The following is a 20,136-nucleotide window of genomic DNA, read 5'->3' as shown; positions in this document are numbered from 1 at the left end:
TTATAACTTTTAAGGGAAGGCATCAGTGTAACCAGTCAGTAAATGTGCAAATCTCTAGTTGCTCTTAGAAGCTCTGAAGAGTTAACCATTCAAGCTCTGATGGGGTAAGTAACATTACATTTATAGAAAACTAATTGTAGAGAAAAAAACAAATATCTTTAAAGGGTGAAAAGCGGGAAGGTGGCTATAGGGTGTTGCTTATAGACGCAAAGATCTCTGATGTGGCTGTCCTGCAAATATACTTAATTAAACCACACGAGTAATTATATAGCAAGGTAAACACGCTCTGGGGTTGGGAGTGTATTTTAACAAAGCACATGTTTTTCAACAATCACCAACCAGCTACCAGTTTATTCACCCACAGAGAGTGTTGATTGTGGTTCTGCAATGCAGCTTTCGACCTAACGAGAAACCATTAAGGAGGAACTTATGGTCAAACTTTCAATTAAAAGGATTGGTGTCGGATAATTGCACTTGTATCATTTGCAAAGTGTAGCATAAGGTCCTACCCAGGTAAAATGTTACAAAAATCTGCACTGTTTAAGAAAAAAAATCAGCAAATCAGGAAGTACAGCTTCGAAATCAGATCACGAAAACTTACAATAGAAAGTTTATTTATTTATTTTTGTCTGTTTGTTTCCAGTCAGTTTTTAAAAAAAAAACAAATACAAAAAAAAAAAAAAAAAAAAAAAGCTGATCACAGTTTGCTCAAACAGCCAGACTTTGACTATATTTGTAACTTTGTTCACAAAAACATACATTACTGATGCTGCGCTTAATAAGAGCCACTTCTAGGAGTTCGTGCAAAGAGTCATACAAAGGCACAGCAAGGACATACTGCTTGGAATCACAGTTTTCGTCACAGATTCACTATTCACTACACGTAGGACAAGTTCAGTTGTATCTCATCATTTCACCTCTACAACAGCATTAATTACACAAGAATTATATAGGTAGTTTGAATAAAAATATTTTAACAGCTTGGAGCTATACAGTTATTAACACTTAAACACACATGCACAGTTAAGCAAATTGAGTGCAACACATAACATTTGTACTAAAGGAGGGGGATTCTCTCTCTTTTTTACAGTTACTTCAAGTAACACAGCTCGCTTCATATAAATAAGTTAAAACATCTAAATTTTCAAGACAAAGCCATCCAAGACAAAGAAATGTAGGGGAAGCAGATCTACTTATACACGCGATATAATGGTAAGAAACAGGCTCATGATTAAAAGATGAATTAGGGCGACAAGAACAAGGTTTCTTCACAGAAGTAACACAAGGAAGTTTTAGAAAGTCAACTTAGTACTGACATTATGCGCAGGGTCAACTAATACTGCTCAGTACTTTTTAATTGATCAATTTCTTAAGGACGAAAAGCCCCTCCTGCAGCTGCCATGCTCATGCTTTTCAGCTTATTATCCTTTTTCCATTTCATTCTCCTGTTTTGGAACCAGATCTTTATTTGTCTCTCTGAGAGGCAAAGAGCATGTGCTATTTCAATCCTTCTTCTGCGGGTCAGGTATCTATTGAAGTGAAATTCTTTTTCCAGCTCCAGGGTTTGATATCGGGTATAAGCAGTCCGAGCCCTTTTTCCTTCTGGTCCCCCTATGTTGTCTGTAACAGAAAAGTGAATGATTTAGTCTCTCCCAGCGACCTGCTCCTGTATTTTCTAAAGCAGCCCAGAGCATCAGTAGTACTGTTATTCTTGGTCCTGTTTTTGTTTTAGGTAAATGCTCAACAAGTATCCCCTTTTCTGTAGACATTTTTAGAAGAGTAAACCAACAGAATCCTGAGCTAAGCTGATCAATGCATTGTGGATCTGAGGCTAGATTGGATTTCAGAGATAGGAGAGCAAAGCAAGGGCATTCAGATCTGTCACGAGATTTAGTTTTAGAATGCTTTGTAACTAACAAAATCATTCCTGTTTCATAATTAGAAGGGGCATGGCAGGTATATATAGATATATATAATTACAGAGCAGAAGGCAACCACATAGCCTTCCCATGCCCCCCGGTCCTCACCCTTAGGATTTTTTCTGACTTCCTACCAGTGCAAACTCCCACCCTCATTCACTGTTTTGCTAAACTCTTTTTTATATATAATTAGTAACGCTGTTCCGCGGGACAGTCCTCATAATAAATTACACACCGTGACAAGCACTATTCACATTTTCCCACTTCAGATACATCTCTGCTCCCCGAGTTGTGCAGACTTTGTTGAGTTAGAGTTGCTACATTTACATTTTTAACGTGCCTACGAAACTGTCGTTCCCCACCGTGCAAGCACAGGGGTCTGATCAGGCTGCACACTCACATCCACCCAGCCACCACGCATTTTACATTAAAGCCTCTTTAAAGAAAAGCAGGGTACGCTTTACCATGACTTATGTGCAGTTTTCGCATCCAGGGGTAGATCTGGGGCTGTGAAGGCTGAGTTGTGCTTTGGTCATTCTGGGCACTTGCCTGGTCGCTGCTTGCTGGGGTGTCATCCTCAGTGCCAGACGACGTGCCAACCCCCTCTCTGCTTATGTGAGTGCTGCTGCTGGAATTGGACGAAGTGCTGGTAGAGTTAGCTATGGAGTTTTTCACCCCGTGATGACTGTCGCTGACAGGCGAAGTGGCCACGGCGGTACAGGGCAGAGGGTCAGGTGGAGGCGAATGTGAAGACGTTGCAGGTTGGTTATACCTGGGCTCTGTCGACGCAGAGGTGGTAGTGGCTGGGTAATTGCGAGATCTTTCATTGGCACCAAAGTGGTTGGAAGCTGAGCGCCCAACGCTGAGATCCATGCCATTGTAGCCGTACCCGTACCTGCTGGAATGCATGCTCGCTGAATCCCTGTATTGCTCGCTCACGGAACTATGATCTCCATAATTATGTAACTGGTAGTCCGGGCCATTTGGATAGCGACCGCAAAATGAGTTTACAAAATAAGAGCTCATTTGTTTTTTGATATGTGTGCTTGATTTGTGGCTCTTGGTCGTTTTGTGCGTCTATAGCACCCTTGCACAATTTATGATGAATTATGGAAATGACTGGGACATGTACTTGGTTCCCTCCTACGTAGGCACCCAAATATGGGGTACGACTTCAAATCACGTGCTTTTGTTGTCCAGTCGTAAATCCTGCCTGATGACCTCTAGAGGTAAACTCGTGCACTAATGGGGGAGTTGGGTGGATGCTGGAGGGTTGGTGCGCGCGCCCAAGGCGCGCTCCCGCTTCCAGCTCCTGATTGTCAGTCGGACTCTTGCGCCACCCTCTGGAGACTAGTTAGATCTTCACGCTTCCAGCCAGGGTCTGCAGGGCTGGGGTCGACTCGAGGTTACAGCCCATTATAGCAAAATTATTGCATTTCTCTCACAGTTCCATTAGTATGTACCAATTGTAACGGGCTATCTGCTGCAAATCACAAAACCAGCAATAATGCAGGAGTTTGGGGAAAACATTTGCTTTTATTTTCAATAGCTTTCTTTTATTCTTTAATTCCTTCCTCTTCTGTTCTGCTATAGATTTTTAAATACAGAAATAACTTCGATCTCTTTTTAAAGTGATGCTTATTTAAACCTATTGAAAAATATAAATCCTCACACACTGGCAACAATTATAGTCCTGTTTTGCAGGCGCTTAAGAAAAGCTGTACTGCCGATTTTAAAAGGCAGGTACCTATTAAAAATAAATATTGTATAGTAGTTTTCCAACTGGGGTCAAATTCTATATAATTTTATGGTGGGCGTCTTTTTCTCAGATAAATATAATGTTGTGGCGGTCATTTGACATTAATATTTTCGCGATTTGGGACTATTCAGAGCGGTAGCCCAAATTGCTTCTCCTTCCGAATAAAGGGGTCTTTGTGTGTACTGTACGCACATTCACACACACATATACGTATCTATTAGTAAATATTTTGACTGCATGTATTTTACTCAGTGAAAGAGAACTCTATTTGGAATCAATTTAGAAGCTAGTTTCTATCTATTATCTATTTAGTCTTCTGTGCTAGGAATTTCGAAAGTAAATAAAGATAGAAAGAAGAGCCACGATTTAACATTACAGACCACTGAGTTTTAATTTTTTGAAACTAGCACAATCGTACTGCATGATTAAAACCCCCTCGTTGCTCAAGGAAAGCTTTCTTTACTATCAGCGCCACATCAGGAGCCGCAGAAATCTGCCCGCCTCAGAACCTTTTCTTTCCCCGTTGTAAAGTTTAACGCATAGTTTTTTCTTTAATACTGGCGCAGATTTTGTTCAATTTAGTGGAATCAGCTCTGGGCATTTTAAAATCTCCCTGCGATTCATCTTCGATTTTAATGGAAGTTAATAGTCAGGATTTGTAAATCGATTTTTTAAAAATGCCGTTACCTTCTCTGTGCTAATTAAATCTCTTATACACGTGTAAAACTTTTTTTCTAGAGACCCTAAAATCCCAAACACAGTAGAACAAGACGCCCGGGATTAGTAAAGACATCAAACCAGGATTTTCTAAATCAGGCGTCACTCCACAATATGAACGTTTCCAATTACAAAAATCTACTCACTTATCTGTTGCCTACAGCCATACGGTCGTATCAGAGACATTCATACAGACATAGATGCTCAATTTAAAATATTTATAATTATAATCTAGGTTTTTTTCTGAATTACTTTAAGCAAGGCTATCTAGGCTTTGAAAAGGTGACCAGATACACTACATAGCTCTAAATCAAATATTTCTATTTTTAAATAAATTCACAGTTGATTGAAAATGTATATATTTTAATCAAGCCTTTGGGAGTCAACAGACTGTGAAAAACCTATAGGATTTTAGTAGCAGAAGGAACACAAGAAAAAAATGCTAAAAAGGAAAAGGCCTGGAAACTTTTATTAAGCATTATTCTACTCCCCTGACTTTTCCTCTGTTTCTTCGCCGCTGGGCTGTGTGGAATGTATGAGTTTGTTTTCCTTTTTCCATTTCATTCGCCTGTTTTGAAACCATATTTTAATTTGTCGTTCAGTAAGGCAGAGAGCGTTTGCAATCTCAATCCGTCGTCTTCTGGTTAAGTATCTGTTAAAATGAAATTCCTTTTCTAACTCTAGCGTTTGGTATCTGGTGTAAGTTTGCCTCCCCCGTCTCCCATGTGTTCCATACACTGTACCTGTAAAAGTAAAGACAAAATTGTCGCATTGAACAAGGCCCAATGATTTCAACTTAAGAAATAGTGGTCAGTTGCATTGCGCCTCCTCTTGCAGAGGCAATCACATAAGGGGTGTCTACTCTGATATTCAGAAGTTTTCTTGATTAAACATTTCTAAATGATGAAGAGCATCATTATCAGATTTGAAGGTATAATTCTGATACACAGATATGTATTGGGAAAAGCATTTACCCAATGAACGAGAAATATTTAAAACTTTTATATATACATACTTGTGTGTGAGATATACAAATATGTGTGCGTATGTATACAACTATAATAGTTACTATAACTATAGCAGAACTATAATTAAGTATGATCATAATTAAAGCTCAGAGAAGCAACTAAAGTTCCTAGAACAGCCCCTGGCATTTGCTCCTGGATATGGTGCATTCAAATGCAAAAGGGCTCTTCAAAATAAGAAATGTCTTTCAAAGTTAAACTTTTCAAATAAATATAAGTCATAATCCTACCTTTCAAGAGATAACCCGGGGGAAGGTAAGGGGAGATTTTATTTTTTGGAACAGTTGAAGTAAACAAGGCAGTGTGCTTATTCAAACAAGTGCCATTTGCTCCCATCCCAAACAGTCCTGTTGTGTAAACTTCACTTTAAGTGAGACAAAATTCGAGGTGATTTGTAAATGTGCACACATTGTCCGAAAACGTGCTTTCGATAACCAATATTTGTATACTAATGGGCTTGGGAGGGTCCTACAAATAAATGGGGGTAGACAGTACAGGGAGCATGTTCCTTACATCAGTCTTTGACACTGAAGGAGCGAAGAGGTTTCTTCGAGGAGGGATGGTTATTAGCAATTTGTGAATGCCTATTTTTCAGTTATTACTAAGGAACTGCACCAAGTCAGCCAAGTTTGGAGCAGATTGTTCCTAAACTGCTTTAAAGCTGCCAATGTGCCAGGGCTGGAATAACCTGGAAAGGTTTCGTGTTACACATTACCTCGCAGGAGTCATTCCTCTCCGACAGTTTGGACGCCCTTTCTGAAAGTCTTTCTCAAAGAAACTTCTCTCTCTCTCTCTCTCTCTCTCTCTTTATTGCATTCAAATGACTTACCAGCGCAGGAGTTCATCCGCTGCATCCAGGGATAAACAGGGCTCGTGTACTTCCGGTCGCTGCCTTCCTCATTTAAAATTTTGCTTTGCACACTGTCGGATTTGTATGGTTGATCAGGAGAAAAGTGCAGATAGTCCCCGTGTCCCCTCTGCTTGCCACTGCCGGAGGGAGAGGCGCTACTTATGTCCTTGTCAGAATAAAAACACGAGGCTCCATACTCATAGGATGCCCGATTGCAAGTAATGACCGTGTTGGACTGTTGGTAAAAACAAGGTGAGGTGTAGGTCTTGTCCTGCAGGCTTGTTGCCCCATAAGAAGCTGGGAAATGCCTCAGAGCATCATAGCCAGCTGGATAAAGGGGGATTTGCCCGAGGAAAGAGTCCTGGCCATTAGGCAGGCTCCCAGGGAAAGTGGGATTCACAAAATAGGAACTCATTTGCTCTCCCCTCTCCAGGACTGTGATTTGTTGTGTATTAGTACATCTGGCTATAACTATTAGTAGTCATCGAACTGGTTTGTTTCTGGATGGCCGAGCGCCAAAAGCGACAGCAGCAAATAGCACCAGCTGACGGCTCGGCGGCCAATGGGAGAGCAACGTGGAGCCCGCTCCCCTGGGACCCGCAGCGACCGAGCCAGCAAAGTTACAAACAACCCCGAGCCTGCACACCCGACAGATGGATGGCAACACGCACACACACACCACCTTTAACGTGGCTGAGGGAACGTGGGAGGTGGGACATGTTGGGAGGAGGGGAAGGACGAGAGGGTGTTACTGTAAAAAAATAAACTGCAAAGCGTAAAAGAGTGCGGCAAGCGGCGGCCGCGAGCGCCCCCGGGGCAGTGCCCCGTGGCAGCTGGAAAAAAAGGGGCAGCTCTCCAAAGTTAGGATCTCCACTCTGGAAGATATGCAAATCATCACACAGCGAACTCCCCTCCCCCTCGCTCCCCACCCCGGGGGGTTGGACTACCCCAGTCCTTTCTATATTCCTATATGAAAGGTAGAGAATGATTGATGTTAGAACTGAAAACTTTGGAGCAATTAAAATCTGTGGAAGGGGAATGAATCAGCGATGGCATCTGAGCTGGCCGACTTTGTAAACAAATATCTGTTTTCTTAACCGTGCAAAGAAAATAATTTTATTCAACTAAATATACTGAAAGCCCCCAAAGAATATTTCCCTCCCGAGCTTGAGCACCAAGCATCTTCTTCGCCCCAGTTCAGAATCCAGCCTTTGTGTTCGGATTGAGCCATATTCTCCGTTGTTTATTGAAGGGAATCGCGTGCATTAATGAACACTCAGATAATGAAAGTGGAGATTATGGCTCGGACAGGAAATGGTGGCCTCCTAGGTTTGTTTGTTTGTTTATTTATTTATTTATTTATTTAGATGTGTCTTTCAAAGGGAGTCACTGGCAGAGGTTGGAACAGGTTTCCAGAGCTCCCGGAAAAGATGTGTTCAGAGAAAGTTACACATGTTTGTTTTCTTTACATCCAAAAAGTTCATTTTGCTGTATCTGAAACGACGATTTTAAATTTGTAGCGGTAGAATTATACCTAATGAAAATAGCCACGGTAACGTGTGTGCAGAGGCAAAATGGTTTCGCTGTTGTTTCTAATCGTTTGTGTTCACTGATGTTTTAACAAACGTCTTAACGTGTACTGTTCTACTTGGCAGTTACCCCAGAACGGTCATACAATTCTTGGCCCAGGGCAGAAGCAGTAGCAGTGCTGATGAAATGCACAGAATGGCTTTTAATTCAGCCTACTCCAGCAGTTCCTAAAAATAACAAGGAGATTATTCCTTCCAAACTGTGTTTACTCATAATACGTGACTATGACCACAGACTGAACAGCCGATTTTTAAACGTGCTGGAGTTTGTACTAACTCTGTTTCCTATAGCACCTAAACGAGCTTTGGAAACGTGAGTTTTGTTGTTGTTGGAAGGTTCCGTGTCTCATTTCCGGAGGATGATTACGGTACCTATAAAACAGTAGTGAGTTAAAACATCTCTCCACAATAGTTGGTATTGTTAGCGTTCTCCGTTGGACTTTCACACTGAGATGTTGATTACCTTCCATTTTTATTTTTACCCCTATTCTCTTCTCCGACTCTAATCTATATACACATCTGTTAGACTAAAAATTATATGCATTGAGATAACAGCTAAACATTATGTGTAGCTACTCAAAAGAATCCCTGTCCTGAAGAATTTGTACTATGTGTGGGGGGAAATGATGAATACAAATGAGGTTTTTAAAAATGTGAAATTTTTCAGCAGAGGCTAGACCGGAAACGTGCCATGAAAATTAAGATTCGGTGAATACAAAAATCCAACGTCCATACTTCTTTTAAAAAAGTTGTGGTCAGAAGGTTTTTTCTTTGAAGACGCACTGGATTCATCGCGAAAAAAATGAGAGGTTTATACATATTTAAGTTTTATTATGTCCGTTTCAGATTGATATTATCTTTGTTTAAGGGATTGGGAGGGAAATGATTTGCCCAGGAGTCTTAATTTGCGGTTCTTGTTTTAGCCAAAGTCAAAATCTCTAATGTCTCAGCATAACAAATGAAAACATTTCTCAGTTGCTTCCGCGGGACTAAACCTCAGAATAAATGAAAGTACACATTTGTTATGGTTACAGCATTTGTAGTAACAGCTAAACAATTTGCATGGCAATCGTGATTTCAGTTACATTCATTATTCAAAAAAACAAAAATAAAAAAACCTGCCACCATAAAGCTTTTACCGTGAGCGTTCCCAGCCAGATAAGTGTTTATATAAAGCTGCAATTAAACCTATCTTCGAAAAGTGAATATTGAAAAGCTCCCCACTGCACTTCTGCAACTGTAATAAAGTAAGTAGTCCTGCTCCTCCCATTTTTTTTAAATTATGAAAAGATGTCAGCACACAGTTGAAAAAACCGTGATTAGCACTTTAACAAGACGCGGGTTATTTTTTCTTTCATTCTTTCAGTCAACAGACTCCATAACTCAAACAACGCTAGAGTACAGGTGCAGGGGCAGTTACCCTCTTGAGCTTAACCCTCCCTCCTTCACATACTATCTAAATCCACTTATAAATCCTTCTCATGTTCAAAGGCGCAATAGAAAGCAACCTTTAACTAATAGCCTATAATCCAAACAGTTCTTGCAATCCAAACCATTGTTTAGATTGAACTCGTATTAGTAACCTCACCGGGCAGCCTCAATCTTATCCCATCAAACCAATTCGCACAGGGACATTTTACATTCGACAAACATCAAAGTTTTAAAAATACATATATAAAAAACCCAGCCCTGTAGAAATAGCCCATGCGTGGTGGCGTTTGAATGGTTTCCCTAGGTAGGCCGAATTTTTAGGATTTCTCCAAGAGGATTGCAGACAATTAGCCTTTTACTTGCTGCTGCCTTTGGATCGCCTGGTTTCCGCCACACAGTGGCAGCACTGAGAGTCTATCGCACCGCCATAAATAATCCGACACTCACTGCAGTTGCAGTCAAGCAGATACTGCAATGCAATGCAAATGTAATTCTTTATCAGCCCGGAGAACACAAACAACACCGGTGTTAACATCTAAAGCACTCACAGCTCATTCTTAATTACTGTAATGAATATAAAGATATTACAGAAGCAGAACCCTGAACCAATGCCGCGGTTTCCAGAACACAAACATAGGAAGCAACGCCAGCTCGGTGAAAGACACGTTATGATGCCAATACCTTACTAAAATAATCCATGTCCAGATCTATTTCCGTCCCGTCCCCCCCCCACACACAACCCGTGTTCCATTTTTTCAAAATCATAATTAAATTGACACAGTACCTCGTATTTTCTTCAATTGACATCGAAAAAGCTTCATTTCAGAATCTGATGTAGGACTGATTGCTTAAAATCGAGCCTTGGATATTCATCCATAAACTACGTATTTAGAAAAATGTCTGTAATATTGTTCAAGCTCCGATCAACACATGACGTGACACAGTTATACTGTATACAAGTATTCATTTGATAAAGCAACCTATGCACATATTTCCTCTATTCTGCTGTTACAGAAATATCCTTTCTCTCTCCTGGAAATTTTACGGAATGAGAAGATATTATGCCGATTGGTCTCTTTCTGAAATTGTAAGTGTATTTTTTTTTTAAATTCTAAATTGCAATTAACACAAATTAATTTGCTAATGCTGGGAAACAAAAATAATGCATTTTCTTGGGCAAAGAAACTCGAAATTATTTTGTAAATTTGAATTCTAATATAATAATAATACAAATCTGAATGTGATAGTAAATCTTTTTAAAATACCTTTATTAAAATTACGCCTCAGCCTTGCTCATAACAAATGCTTGTATTTTTGCATGCACTGATTAAATATAAATAAGCTAAATATTCGACTGATAATCCTTCAATTGGTATAAATTCATGTCTACTATATCTATTATATATAGATGGGTCCCATATAGGTATATATGGGTATTAAAATAATGTTACCCTGCTTATGGTAGTGTTATATACGTTTCTCACCTTTAGGTTCTGGCTCGCAGGAGCCCCTGCTACTTTGACAGCTGTCGCTTTGGCTGCACAGGAGACGAATCGCCCTCCTTTTGGTGCCAGAAGAAGCAGGAAATTAGCCAGGTTGCAAGTTGAAAATCTGCCACTCCAGTGCTTTGAATCCAATATGCCACACCTTCCAGCGGAGGAATTGGAAATTGCCATCCAGGATCTGTGTTCTAGGCGGCTGCTTATGCTGAACCTCCATACACTTTGTTCACTATTGCCTTACAAAGAACAAATGAAATGGGGGATTGAAAGCCAGAGAGATCCGAAGCAGGACAGAGCTGAGCAAAAGAATGCAGCTCTATTCTCGCAAGGGAAATTATAAAAAAGTTCATGTTCACGGTTACCATCCACATGACCGACAGCGACCAATGGAAAAACCGAGCAACTCATAAAGTTGTATTGCAAAGTTGTAAATTTTCATAAACAACAACGGATTTATGGCCTTTTCCTCATCACTAAGAAGAGGCAGGTCTTAGAGAGGCGCCATCTTACCAGTGAGGCAGCCCTGGAGTTTTAAAAGACCTAGAGTTTGTTCTAATTTTATTAAAATTGCAATTAGTGCATTTACCAGTAACTGAACACAGCAGAGCTAGGGAACTACTCTGCAGATGATGGTATCATTATATCTATATTTTTCTTGCCCTCTGAAGACAATTTAATGCATGATCTTTTTAAATTCCATATTAAAATACGGGATCTGCTTTAGGTGTTGTAATAATGGGCAGGGAGAATATTTTTAAATATAGACGGTTCGGTTAGGTTATTTGTCTTGATTTTACATATTTCCTATTGCCCTAATATGATTGACACGCAGACACACACCTGACTTGATCTTCATCATTTTGAACTTTCGCACTGCAGTTTGCGTCTATAATCAAATATTATTCCGCTAACGCGGATTTCCGCCTGGGTATAGGCAGGTTTTATGTCTACTGTGATTTTAAAAATTTCACTGAAGCACCTAGGAGCTTCTTGTTTAAGGAATGATCTCTGCTTAATTAATCAACTCAGGTGAAAAATCTAGATAGAGAAATTGACTGATTCCTAACAATTCATCACCTATTAATTTTTTTTGATTGCGGATAAAAATGATATATTTGATCTAAATTCTTTATTTGGCCTTGTAAATTTTATGCTTCTTTTGAACTGTTCCCTAATAAAGAAACACAATTAATTGTCAACAAGCATATTTATTTCCTGTGTAACATAAAACATTTATCGTGGGAGATATTTGAACACGGTATCACTTCCAAAGAGAGCTCACTTACATTTTTTCTCAACTGCCAATACTTACACGGCATATCCAAATGTTCACAATGAACACATCGAGACACATTGTAACATACAATTTATGAATAAACTTTAGCCAAACCTTCATGAAGGATTTATACAGAGTTCTTAACAATACACCATGCTACAAAGTTACCAATTTAATTACAGACTTCCCAGTTTATGACGTGATCTTACAAATGATTTCAAGACAATATAAATGACAAAATTTCGTTTAAATATACAGTATTTTCTATTGTAGGAAAATTCACGGTATTACATATTAACACATTCTGAAATCAGGACAAAAAGATTTTTGAGAGGCGCTAACCTAGTCGTCTTAATTCACTTTTTAAAGAACATTTTCCGCTATATTAAGTAGGATGAGCTTAGAAAACAAAACGGCCTATAACAATGTACTTCAAAAGGTAGAAGCCAACAGAAGATATTAAAGCGCTTTGTACAATATTAGTATGTGTTTTCGTCTTCACTCGGAATAGTAAAGGATTGAGAAGAAAGATATATTGCAGCATATGGTTTTCATTTATAATTGCGTTGGAATAAATATATTATTTTTTCAATTTAAATATATTCAGCATTTTCGGTACCAAATTATATACCAAAGCTATTGATGCCTGCTTTTCAAAGGACTACACTTAAGTTTCTAAAAGCATTCTGCAATTCACATTAGTATGTTATCTTCTTTTGATTAATAAAATACAGTATAGTTTAGAAGATAGGTAGGCGGAGCGAGAAATAGGTAGTCTGGAAAATAGGTAGTACAAATAATTGTTGTAGGATGTAGTGGTTTCTGTTTCATTATTTTTACAGGATTTTTTTCACTTGCTGTTTAATGTTGCCTGTTTGTTGTGATCCTTTGAAACAAAAGGAAACAGGAAGTGCAGAACTATTTATTCAAAATTAGGTAGTTTTTTTATGTGACCCTAATGCACTTACCCCTTAACAACTGATTGGGACTAATTGAGTCAGGTAGTTATGCTGGACGTTAACGTTTTTCTGCATGTGCAAGTAGCAGTTCTCTCACGCAAATGTAACCATACAAAACACACCAAGATTTGGGCAAACGAAAATAAAATGATTAGGATGATCTTATGAGAGATTCCAAATAAGTTGGACAGGAAATGTGCGAGGTTTGGGGAGGTGGGGACTGGAAGACAAATCAGGGGATCTTTTAATGTTTGAAAATGCTCGGTTTCAAGATGTTCAGTAAAGGGAACAGAATTTTTAAAATAAAACAGTAAGTCTTTTTTTAAAGAGAGCTTTTACAACTGTCACGTGCATACATAATACTAGAGATTGCTTCGTCAAATGGGAGCTTTACTCGTCTTCTTCCTCCTCTTCTTCCACTTTCTCCACAGACGCTGTTGCTGACGTGTTCTCGTTGGCCGCTGGAGTGCTGGAGCTCTCTTCTTTATGCTCTTTCTTCCATTTCATCCTCCTGTTTTGGAACCAGATTTTGATCTGCCTTTCAGTTAGGCACAGAGCATGGGCGATCTCTATTCTCCGCCTGCGAGTCAGATAGCGGTTAAAGTGGAATTCTTTCTCCAGCTCCAGGGTCTGGTAGCGGGTGTACGTCTGCCGACCCCGCTTCCTATCTGGACCTGAAAGCAGGCAAACAGGCACAGAAGTTAGCCAGAAACCTGAAGATAATCAGTTCGATGGAAAGTTGGTATTTACAAACAGCCATCCAAGCAACTGGAGTAAATCCTCTTCCTTTATTCCCCCGCCCCTAACAAAGGTATTTCTCTCAGACAGCATGCCCAGCTCAAACATGGCAAATTAAGTTCTCTGAAATATACCAAAGTGGAGAGAAAACATTAAAGACAAAAACATTTTACTTCCTAAAGGATGAACCTTACAATCGGCTCTGTTTCTCCAGCGTCCTCCAGACTTTTGTGTTTCACAAAGGAAAAGAAAAGCAGGGTCTGAAACTTCGGTTTATTTATTTATTTATCCCAGGGTCTTTTTTAATCAGATTATAGACACATACTAGCATTAGACTCAAGAACGGAGCTCACATTTTCCAGATCTCTTTCCTTTTTACGCACGTATACAGACCCTGATCCCCAGAAAAGGCAGATGACACATTTCACATTAACAGTGAGCTAGAGCACCCCTGCCCCTCTGAAACAGTCTCTCCTCCCTTTTTTAGAGCCCCTCTTTTTCTCTTTCCTCTGCGTTTTCCGCCACATATGATTTTTGTACATTTTGTTGGGGTGAGGGTGGGGGTGGGGAACACTTACCCGTGTGGGCTCCCAGAGTACATAGCCAGCTCTCCATATTTCTACATCAACCCGCACAAATAAACGTAATACTAAAATTCCATAGCAAATTGACTTAAATAAATTTACGAGGATAGAACCCATTAATTGAGCAATAAAAAGTTTTATGATACTCATTTACATACAATGCCACGGGCTTTCTACGCAATGGCGCCTCTGCTATAATTAAAACCATAAAGGCTGTGCTGACAGTAATTTCGGCTACACATTTGCCTGGCTGCCATAGCTTTGCCCTCTCCATTCCCCATACCTGAAGACCTCATCCAGGGGTATATCCGGAAATTAGCCTCAGCCTGGCTGTGCAGGTTGCTTTCCTCCGCTTTCTCACAGCTGGATTTGGTTAGATCATTGCAGAGGACGGGAATGTTCTGATCAAAAGAGGAACAATGCAGGTTGTAGGCATCTGAGCCCAGGCTGTATCCGGAAGAGAACGGGTTTTGATATATGGTACTGTTCACATTGTACAAGCCAGGCATGGAGGAGGTGAAAGCACTAGCCCCTGGTCCATAGCCGCTTCTCTGAGAGTTGGTTGCAAAGGAGCAAGAAGTAGGCTCTGCATTTTGGAAAAGAGAAGCCCCCGTCGTATATTTGCTAAAAAGAGCGTTCACATAATACGAAGAACTCATAATTTTGACTTGTGATTTGTTGTCCGGTAGGCTTCAGTGTCGGTTTTACGAGGTAGCGTGATATATGATAACATTACACCCCCAGATTTACACCAAACCCCATTTTCTTTTGGACTGAGCTGCCTCCAGCACGTGACCAGTCATATGACCCCATCCTCCAATCTCCTCCTGCATCACAGGTGGTATGGATCAGGGTGTCTCACAATATCCTATAATGGAAGGGGAAGAGGATCAAATATATGTCTAACAAATTAAAGACAAGGGGGCTTTTGGTTAAGGGTGCCACATGGTAGATGATCTTTTGTAAGATCCCTATAAAGTATAGTAAGTAAAATAAACAGAGATTTATTTGGTTGTATTATGAAACTTAAACCGCACGTTGTGCGACGCAGATCTCTCTATTCTAGAGCTGTATTGGTTTAGAAAAACAAGGTATGGCTGCGCACATATTGCTCCTGCCTCTCAGTTTACTCCTCATTTTCTGTCTTTTTTTCTTCTTTTATGTTTTTTTTTATCCAAGTGGAGATCGCATAGCATTGGACTATATTATAATATGAATAGGAGGGTTTTCTATTTAATAAAAGCTACAGTGCTCAGCTGATCAATAGTTAGTGTTTGGGGGGAAAGCACATCTTGCACATTAAAAACCTCCGCAGTAAACTGAAACCATGTGTCTCTCTCACACACACATACACACAAGTTTAAATAATTCTGTTACTCACGCATGCATTATTTTTCTGCAGTAGTGAAATAAGTATATATTGCGTTCCCTATTTTGCTAACAGATGTATTACGATATTGCTATATTACATTCTGCTAATCGCTTTCGGCTAGATGGATCAGGATGGGGTTGCTCCAGAAATCCGCTTTTAACTCTTTTGCAAACCAGTATGTCTCAAAGGACGAAGCTAACCGTTCTGAAAGAATATTAATACTCCTTGGCTCGCATACATTACCGAACCTTGCGTGTGAAACTTAGTCCATCTCTTCCGATTTAAAAGGTGAATTAATATATCGATCACGTTTTTTATTTATAATACTCAGTTGCTAAATCTGTATTGTTACGACTGTATTTCTGACGGATTCATTACGTCTAATAGCAGAATAATTCCGCTTTTCCCCGTTCCCTTGAAGCAAAAAGAGGATACCTCTCGTCTGAACACCTTTTAAAAAACGATAAGTCCTGGAGTCACACATGTAGGGCTTCAGATCTTAACTAATTGTTTGATGCCTTCTTTGCCTTTTAATGTACATACCTTACTATTCGAAGACGGAGACAGCAACATTACATTTAGATCACGGGTAACGTTCCTCATTTTCTAAACACTCCGCTTTCCAACAATAAGAATGACTTTCCATTGAGGATGCTGCACCGTACCCTTCCTTTAAACGGATCATAAAATGGGTTTCCTTCTCTCAGACAGGGAGTCCTGGTAAAGACAGCTTTTACTGCCCTGCCTTATTGCACATCATAAACTGGAAGAAGCACAATGGAATTGCCCCGGAAATTCTCCTTTAAATTATAGAGTTTAATGCCCTGTGTACAAAGAACTTCTCACCAGTTAAAATTGTTCTTGGCGATATTTCGCACGGACCCTAGAGTTCACATTTTGGAAACCTAAGGAAAAAAGAACGCTTGAGGACTATTTATATGCGAATATTGCAACAATCCCATGTAGGGTACGGAGAAAAACAAGTGAAATTGACTAAAGCGAAGTCATCTAGATATTTGTGGTTAAGAATATGCAAACGTTGTGACTACATCTAGATATTTGTCAACAGCTAAACATGTACAAACCAGGTTATTATTCGCAATCTAAAGCCAGCATCTGAATAAACAGCTTCCTCTTTATTTTGTTTCAGAAATATTACCCAGCATTACAGTTAGTTACAAAAAACGAAGGATCACAATCCCAACTGACTTTCTGGAAAGAAATAAAGGCCCATGAAGTTAAACGAATGCGAAGCAACCAAGAAGACTACTAAGAAGATCAAAGAGACTGAATTAGACGGCATTAGACCAATAAATTGCTCCTCTGGTGACAACATACCAAGATGCAAGAAGAAAGAAACAGCAAACATAACCAATGTCTAGACTTGGGTATTGATAATGCAAGACAGGAGTTTATAGAGGAGCCTTAAAAAGAACATTTAAGGGTGTCTCGCTTCTTAAAACATATTTAAAAGTAATCAGGATATTAAACATGGATACCGCCACCTTTGATTGTTTTCCTTTCATCTTTCCAATGTCACCCCTTGTAAACAATATTAATATTTCACACCAAGTTCGCACTGAATAAGACACATCAGGAGTCCCAGGAAAGTGTTTTCCCCGCACCTATTCGACAAAAGCCTCCTTAAAATACTACCTCTGGAATAGACTCTAAAACATGTCAATCTTCTGCATTCTATACTACACTGGATAGTGCTTTAGCATATTTCTGAAATTGCAACTTTTACATTTTAGTGAATGATTACATTCAAGAAAAACATAGTGGACAAGTAAATCGCAAGCTTTCAGCTATCACAATAGCCTCCTATGTTTTAAAACAAACTTAGAATTTATTTCCTTTTTACTAATAAAGACCCGGACTATGTCTTATTGCCTTCTGAGCTTTCCCCAGAATGGAAAAGGTAGTGATAAAATGGTGCGCAGAAATTATACGCAACCTGGGAACACTGCCTGATTATCAGTTGTGTGTTAAGCAATATTTTGATGTAACTGTGACCCTGGATACTACTCCGTTGTTTCAAAATATGTTACCACTATAATTTATCCAATATGATAATAGGACATACGTGCCAAATTATTACTTACTTTGAAATACATAAGCACGTGTTCATTTCAGTATAATTTTACTGCTCAAGAAAAATAATTAATCAAATAATTATTTTAAAATACGAATATATGCAGACATTCGATATGAATAGGCTTATTAGAAACCTGAGAAAGCGATGGTCCTATTTCAATTATATTTTACCCTAAAAATACTAACATACTTAAAGTGATGTGGAAAAAATAACATAATCCCCACATCCCTTGCTCATTCTGAGAATTGGTTTCAAGAAATTGCCTTTAATTTAAAGAAATATTAATCAGATATATCAAAATAATTAAGTAAGATGACTCCTAGGGCGCGGTTCGTTTTCTTTGTTTTCTTTAACTTGAAAGATATAACACTAATATCTTCGACCATGTTTAGAGGGTTCCTTTCTTTATTTCTCTTTCGGTGAGTTTTTCTCTCGTTTTCACGACTGATTTGACAAAAGATAACATAATTCCACTAAACTGCGCCCTGAAAGCAGTTAGCGAAGAACAACGCAGTCAACAAAACCAAAACGGATAAATACTAACATTAACGAGGGAAATAAAAATAAGAGGCACGAGAATTTAAGAATGAATGTGTAGAGACATCTCATCGGACGGTTAGCATCTGTATGATATAATTAAACGGGTCCCACAGAGCTGAAATTGCTAGGAACCCAAGCAATGTTTTAACTGTATCAAAGACAGCTGTTGAAGAATTTCAGTTGCCAGTAAATAATTTTCAAATTAAAGTTTGCAACCTTGCCGTTTCTTCAATGAACGCGGTTAGGTCGTATGTTCAGTAAGAAGAGTTCCATTTGGGAATTAAGTATCAGAGGGGTAGCCGTGTTAGTCTGAATCTGTAAAAAGCAACAGAGAGTCCTGTGGCACCTTTAAGACTAACAGAAGTATTAGAGCATAAGCTTTCGTGGGTGAATGCCCACTTCATCAGACCCAATTTGGGAATTTGGGAGTTAGTTTGACTCTTTGTTCGTTCCCCATACAAAGCCCACGTATTGTGAAATCGCGTTATCGACTTGATTATGAAAAACACCACCGCCGTCCACAGAACGCTACATGACATTCGAATCATTATGTTAATACTTTTTCAATCCCCGCTTCTCCGAAATATTAAAGCGCTCATGAGCCCTGAATGAAATCAGAATAGTTTGCATGTACATTAATGGGTTAATGATAAAATGGCTAATATTTTTGAAAAAAGGAAAGGTGAAAAGGGAATTGAATAGTGTATAAAGGCGTCAGCGGTTTATGTTAACTAATTAGAAATGCCTTAATGCTTTAATAATTAAAAATAAATAAATCGTCTGATAAAATCGGAGACTGAAACTTTACCTTTTCAATTACTGCGTTTAAGATAAGCAACACAGCAAGTCTAATACTAACTATATTATTTTTCAATGAAGCACCATTCATAATAAGCCCAGAGTAAGAACTGTTGGCCTTGGTTAACATCAGATCAGTTGTTTCAAATCCAGTTATTCTCCTAGAAAGTCGACATTTTAGGAGCTTTCAAGTGCTCTCGCAGTATGCTTCATGGCGGGTTTGTGAATGTTTTCATGGAATAATACTGCCATCTGCTGTTCTATTTGGGACATTGCAAATAATAAATGATGCAAGAACGTTTCAGTTTGCTAACAGTTTACGTCTCCGACAGCGAATACTTCAATAATCTGCTCGGCAAAAGAGTAGCAAGTATACAAAATGTTCCGGTCACAAATACATTAAAGATAAACGTTCGCCTTCGAGCTTAGATTTCAGAAGAGGAAGGCTAATAAAAGGTAGTTATTTCCGCACCCCCGCTTTATCTAAAACAGCCAGACAAAACAAATGAAAAGGCTTTGGGAGAAAATCTTAATTGTGGCTGGACAGTTGTAAACTCATTAAGAGCCGAATTCCAGACAGTTTGCAGACCCGTCATTTATTACACACCCTTAATGCTGATTCTTTGAAGTTTCCTCTGTCTGCAACAACAGAGGGCGTCCCGAACATCCCAAAACACTGGAACAGGGATCAATTAGGGTCTTTTTTTGTGTGTGAGTGTGCAACAAAACTATTTCCCGTTTACTAATTATAACCCGTCAAAACTTACCAGAGATTTCTTTAAAAAAAAAGAAGAAGAAGAAGAAGTGAGGCTGAAAGATTTTCCTTCCGCACTTTTGCACCTCTGTAAGCTTCTTGCGAGCGCCCTAAATTTTGTGTTTAACCCTGCAGCGTTTTACACCCCATAAACGGTTACAGCAGTCATTTTCTTTTATTGCATTGTATAGCTCTGAATTTTCCTAGCAACATCTTCTGCCAAGA

The 20,136-nt window shown here is 39.1% G+C and overlaps 4 protein-coding genes and 1 long non-coding RNA gene across 11 annotated transcripts in view; 1 reads left to right on the top strand and 4 right to left on the bottom strand.

Annotated features, from left to right (window-relative positions):
• HOXA3 (homeobox A3) overlaps positions 1-10,865 on the bottom strand; it is a 43,652-nt gene extending 32,787 nt beyond the window's left edge. For 5 of the 6 annotated variants that reach the window (XM_054020098.1, XM_054020097.1, XM_054020096.1 and 2 more), the window contains exon 1: positions 10,775-10,865. The gene's annotated coding sequence lies outside the window, so the exon portion shown is untranslated. The remainder of the gene's footprint in view (positions 1-10,774) is intronic. The other variant, XM_054020102.1, reaches the window with a different exon arrangement.
• LOC128832591 (uncharacterized) lies at positions 19-10,871 on the top strand. 2 transcript variants are annotated; one of them, XR_008444010.1, is made up of 4 exons: positions 19-104; positions 8,530-8,668; positions 10,305-10,377; positions 10,781-10,871. It is a non-coding gene; the product is annotated as an uncharacterized LOC128832591 (long non-coding RNA). The 2 variants fall into 2 exon arrangements; XR_008444009.1 differs by lacking the exon at positions 19-104 and having other exon boundaries at positions 7,840-8,668.
• HOXA5 (homeobox A5) lies at positions 661-3,684 on the bottom strand. The gene is made up of 2 exons (XM_054020104.1): positions 2,384-3,684; positions 661-1,620 (listed from the first exon to the last, which is right to left on the bottom strand). The coding sequence occupies exons 1-2, from the start codon at positions 2,943-2,945 to the stop codon at positions 1,370-1,372; spliced, it is 813 nt and encodes a 270-aa protein (XP_053876079.1). The 5' UTR covers positions 2,946-3,684; the 3' UTR covers positions 661-1,369.
• Positions 4,742-7,695, bottom strand: HOXA6 (homeobox A6). The gene is made up of 2 exons (XM_054020105.1): positions 6,250-7,695; positions 4,742-5,138 (listed from the first exon to the last, which is right to left on the bottom strand). The coding sequence occupies exons 1-2, from the start codon at positions 6,683-6,685 to the stop codon at positions 4,879-4,881; spliced, it is 696 nt and encodes a 231-aa protein (XP_053876080.1). The 5' UTR covers positions 6,686-7,695; the 3' UTR covers positions 4,742-4,878.
• A 1,109-nt stretch (positions 10,872-11,980) lies between the features above and the next one.
• Positions 11,981-15,160, bottom strand: HOXA7 (homeobox A7). The gene is made up of 2 exons (XM_054020106.1): positions 14,633-15,160; positions 11,981-13,701 (listed from the first exon to the last, which is right to left on the bottom strand). The coding sequence occupies exons 1-2, from the start codon at positions 15,006-15,008 to the stop codon at positions 13,418-13,420; spliced, it is 660 nt and encodes a 219-aa protein (XP_053876081.1). The 5' UTR covers positions 15,009-15,160; the 3' UTR covers positions 11,981-13,417.
• Positions 15,161-20,136: the final 4,976 nt, after the last annotated feature.

The sequence above is a fragment of the Malaclemys terrapin genome, chromosome 2 (genome assembly GCF_027887155.1).
Source record: "Malaclemys terrapin pileata isolate rMalTer1 chromosome 2, rMalTer1.hap1, whole genome shotgun sequence".
Taxonomy (NCBI): domain Eukaryota; kingdom Metazoa; phylum Chordata; order Testudines; family Emydidae; genus Malaclemys; species Malaclemys terrapin.
The sequence above is the reverse complement of the archived record's forward strand: the minus strand, read 5'-3'. Positions and strand labels throughout refer to the sequence as shown.

Excerpts from the sequence above, each read along its gene's own strand:
- HOXA5 (XM_054020104.1), bottom strand. The coding sequence starts at position 2,945 with ATGAGCTCTTATTTTGTAAACTCATTTTGCGGTCGCTATCCAAATGGC. Across the intron at positions 1,621-2,383 it reads AAAACTGCACATAAGTCATG|ACAACATAGGGGGACCAGAA; the intron begins GTAAAGCGTACC and ends TTTCTGTTACAG.
- HOXA6 (XM_054020105.1), bottom strand. The coding sequence starts at position 6,685 with ATGAGTTCCTATTTTGTGAATCCCACTTTCCCTGGGAGCCTGCCTAAT. Across the intron at positions 5,139-6,249 it reads GCGGATGAACTCCTGCGCTG|GTACAGTGTATGGAACACAT; the intron begins GTAAGTCATTTG and ends TTACTTTTACAG.
- HOXA7 (XM_054020106.1), bottom strand. The coding sequence starts at position 15,008 with ATGAGTTCTTCGTATTATGTGAACGCTCTTTTTAGCAAATATACGACG. Across the intron at positions 13,702-14,632 it reads CCCCTGGATGAGGTCTTCAG|GTCCAGATAGGAAGCGGGGT; the intron begins GTATGGGGAATG and ends GCCTGCTTTCAG.